The sequence below is a fragment of the Apium graveolens genome, chromosome 2 (genome assembly GCF_009905375.1).
Source record: "Apium graveolens cultivar Ventura chromosome 2, ASM990537v1, whole genome shotgun sequence".
NCBI classification, from domain to species: domain Eukaryota; kingdom Viridiplantae; phylum Streptophyta; class Magnoliopsida; order Apiales; family Apiaceae; genus Apium; species Apium graveolens.
The window spans coordinates 149980546-149984563 of NC_133648.1; the positions used below are offsets into that span (position 1 = coordinate 149980546).

The following is a 4018-nucleotide window of genomic DNA, read 5'->3' on the forward strand; positions in this document are numbered from 1 at the left end:
ACATATAAATAATTTAATAAAGTTACTAGTATAATTCTCACATTAAATAGTTATAATTTTTTCACATTAGGGTATATAACAAGTAAATAAGGACGTACACTAAGATTTGTGTTTACATAAATTAAAAAGAGTTTTTTATATTTTAAAGCAAGATTTTTTTATTTATAATTGAGTAATCAAGTAGTTAAGTAAATGACATAAAAAATATTTTTAATAAATATGGACTTTTCTATTTCATTTAGTAAAAATGAAAAAGAAATTTATATAATTAAATTTTGATCAAAAAATAAATATATAGATATACACAGTAGTAGAAGGTAGAAATAAGATATAACTGCTATTTCTATTTTGGTGATTGTTGAGTTTGCAGTGAAATAAGATGTACGGTAAGAAAATTAAAATTGACTTTTAAATTGAATTGACCAATACAAGCAAGTCGGAACCTACCAAGCAAGCAATGACCAACCCTTAGATCTCTCATATGCGTGTCAGAATTCAGAGTTCACAGTTCACACACGCCCTTCTCTCTCTTTCTCTCTCTCTCATAATTTTATTTTATCATTCTATACACATATATTGGTGTACATAGATAAAACACACCTTCTTTATACTATACGCACGTTAATGGGGCACCATTTCCACAGTGTTGTTACTAACAGATGGTTCATTCTTCTTGCTTCGCTGCTTAATATTTGCATGTCTACTTTTTCTGATCAATGCTATGACATGTGTTTCACAGCTTTTGCCCCCCGAAGAAGGTTAGTTTCTGTGTATCCGCACTCAATATCGCTGTTTGTTTACTTCATTTTTGTTTAGCAAGTCAAATTCTTTAGATATGTTAAAACGTCGATTCTACACGTGTTGCCGTCACGACACAACACGGTTCGGGTCGAAGGGCGATTTAGCATAGGCGAGGTGACCTGGGCGAAGCACCCGGACATATGTGAATTCAGTGGTGTTTTGACTACGGATCACTGTAGATATTTCATTACCTTCAAGACTTCGTGATGGGAATTTTGAGCACTACAGGATTGTGTATCAACTATCATGCAAAACTAAAAGATGCCCAAGGAACGGGATTCTCTTTGCATGTCATGCAGGAGATTTTCCTCTAAACATTGTGTTTTCTAATCAGAACTTGTCCAAACTTTTTCACTGGCGGAGAGCTGGCTCAAAACTATATATATGGAACTATCCCCATTTCTTTTGGTCAGCTTCCTCTCATAACTCGGTAAGTGCTTTTATTTCAATGCCGGACCTTAGTATTGGGACAATATTTCTGTTTAATGTATAAACACCAATTGTTTATACGTATCACAAATTACGACAGTAATAACTTGGCAATTATGCTGCAGAAGCCTTGTGGATACTTGTATCAGTGGTTCTATTCCTCGGGAATTAGCTAATATAACACTTGAAGAGCTGTGAGTAGAGAAATATATATATATATATATACACCGCATATTTGTATATATTAAATTTTCGACTGCAATTTGTTGAGCTTAATTTAAAATACTGCAGTATCTTCGGAGATAATCAGCTAGGAGCATCTCTTCCACCAGGGTTGGAAGTTTGAGGAACTTGAGAAGACTGTGAGTTACGACTTACGAGTCTTTATATATATATTTTCTGCAGAAGTTCAACTAACTTATTTCATTATAGTCTGCTTTTAAGCTAAATGTTTGTCATAGCTTACATAAGCACTGGCATGTGCCATGTAGATGCTCCATTTGCTGATTTGAGTTTTTAATTTGAAAGATCAAGTAAAATATGTCGAACTGGAAACTTGCAGGGAATACAATTGAAATCCTTGACATGGTCGATCTACTCAGCATAAGGATCGTTAAGTGTTCAAGTGTTAAACTCCTAGGAAACCTAATACTTTTATGAGAAGTACAATGAAGAAAACAAGAAACCAGGAAATGAATTGAAGAAAAAATCTCATTAAAATGATTAATAGTCTTGATCCAAATGATACAGGTTGTAGCTGTATATAGTACCAACAAGCATAGACCTTATCCAATGATACAAACTGATAATAACTAATAGTGGTCCCTAACAACTAGACATACTACCAGACATACTACGACTACTTTCCTTGATTGCTACTAAGTAGAGAAATGACAAGGTAACATAAATGCAGAATGACAAAATAAGAAAGTAGTTCAGACACCTAATGCATTCGTTTCATCAATACTCCCCTGCAAGCTTGGTGGTGGATGAGGTGTGAATACCAAACTTGGACATTAGGTAGAAGTGTTATTTTGCTGAGAGCCCTTTTGTAAGCAAGTCTGCCATGTTTGATTGAGTAGGAACATGAGTTGTAGTGATGGTGCCATAGTTGAACTTGTCATATATGAAGTGGCAATCCATATCAATAAGTTTTGTGCATTCATGGAGCACCGGATTTGCAGAAATTTCTGTTAGATATATTTGTGATGTCATGTCTAATCTGATTTATTTAGTTTCAGAACTTAACTGGAAATCTGAACTTATTGGAAGATGGGAAGTTATCAGAACTTAAGCCATCAGGACTTACATCAGAACTTAAGTGCGAATACACTTCAGGGATGATATTATATATAAAAACACAGATTAGGGTTTACACAATATGTGTTAACATTCACCAGAATATTATTTATTGTAATCCCAGCAGCTCTTAGTGATATCATACATCACTGAGAGAGTAGATTAAACCTACTGTAACAGAGTTTGATATATTGAATAAACTTGTTTTCTGTTTGTAGATACTATATTCAACCCCCTTCTATAGTATCATTGAGGCCTAACAAGTGGTATCAGAGCCAATCTGTTAAGCTTACAAACAGTTAAGATCCAAACAAACAAACAATCATGTCTAATTAATCAAAAAACACAAGACCCTCAAGAACCTACAAAGGTTCAACCCATTCAAAACACCAGTAGATATGAAACCATCAGGGTTCCTATGCTCAGGGTGTCTGAGTACCCTGTATGAATTGTGAAGATGGCCATATTTCTGGAATTTACAGATCCAGAATATTTAGACAGAATTTATGATGGTCCACACAAGCCCACAAAGCTTTCTGTTGCAGTTGGGAATGAGCCACAAAAGATGATTCCCAAAGAAAAGAGAGAACTCACCACTGAAGATATCTCTTCACTAGTAAAGGATGCAAAAGCAAGACACTTGCTTCATAGTGCATATAACGACTTGAGAATTTTTGAATTATTTAAATATGTAATTGTGGAAATTATTAAATAAATAAAATATGTGTATTGGTTTTGACCGCTATATGTTGTTTGATTATTGATGTGTGATTTATAGTGTACCGGGTTGTCCGCGTGGTTAATTATGGAATCATATTGAATTGTTTTCATTTTCAAAAGTGGATTTAATGCAAATTTATTTGCATAAATATTTGAAATGTCTCTAAAATTATTTTTATGATTTTATAATTACATTAATTATTTGTGGGATTTTATAAAATTTAGCAATCAATATTTCATCAATTATTTAGCCCTACATGATTTTCTAATTGCTTTTACTTGTAAAATCCGTATTCAATTCTAGAATTTTTCAAAAATTATGAAATATTTATTTAGGTTTGGAATATTCCGGGAATTTTAAAATTATTTTGGGGATTTTTAAGATTAATTTCACCCGCGCGTTGTTTCGTTTATTCGTTAAAAACGGGTATAAATTGTGTTCCAGAAATTGTTTTTAAAATTATGAAAATTACGTTTTTATTTACTTCGAGATATTTATAATATTTTAAAACTATTTTTTGATTTTCCTAATCTGTTTTATAAGCAATTCGATTCGTTAAATTGCGAATTTCGGAACGGGTTTGGGCTTGCAGTCGGTAATAGGGACACATGTCAATCATTTTGGATACATGTAAAAATTCTGCTAAACCCCCAGTCACGTGTGAGTAGCAGATTGGATAATAAAATACATACAACACAGTTATTCAATCTCCTTTTTGGTGTCTTTCTTTCTCGCTATTATTCGCACATTGCTCCATTTCCTTCCCTG

At 33.1% G+C, this 4018-nt stretch overlaps 1 protein-coding gene across 3 annotated transcripts; it reads left to right on the forward strand.

The window, feature by feature from the left end:
- The first annotated feature begins 507 nt into the window (after nucleotides 1–507).
- Nucleotides 508–3141, forward strand: LOC141706101 (uncharacterized). Of its 3 annotated transcripts, none has more exons than XM_074508936.1 (5): nucleotides 508–758; nucleotides 1136–1231; nucleotides 1356–1424; nucleotides 1522–1592; nucleotides 2466–3141. In XM_074508936.1, the coding sequence occupies exons 1-4, from the start codon at nucleotides 625–627 to the stop codon at nucleotides 1574–1576; spliced, it is 354 nt and encodes a 117-aa protein (XP_074365037.1). In that variant the 5' UTR covers nucleotides 508–624; the 3' UTR covers nucleotides 1577–1592; nucleotides 2466–3141. The 3 variants fall into 3 exon arrangements, with proteins under 3 accessions (XP_074365037.1, XP_074365036.1, XP_074365035.1); XM_074508935.1 differs by having other exon boundaries at nucleotides 1793–3140; XM_074508934.1 differs by having other exon boundaries at nucleotides 1522–3138.
- Nucleotides 3142–4018: the final 877 nt, after the last annotated feature.

What these genes read in the sequence shown, in the direction of transcription:
- LOC141706101 (XM_074508936.1), top strand. Translation starts at nt 625, where the DNA reads ATGGGGCACCATTTCCACAGTGTTGTTACTAACAGATGGTTCATTCTT. An exon ending in GCTTTTGCCCCCCGAAGAAG is followed by an intron (nt 759 to 1,135) that starts GTTAGTTTCTGT and finishes TTTTCTAATCAG; the next exon opens with AACTTGTCCAAACTTTTTCA. An exon ending in CAGCTTCCTCTCATAACTCG is followed by an intron (nt 1,232 to 1,355) that starts GTAAGTGCTTTT and finishes ATTATGCTGCAG; the next exon opens with AAGCCTTGTGGATACTTGTA.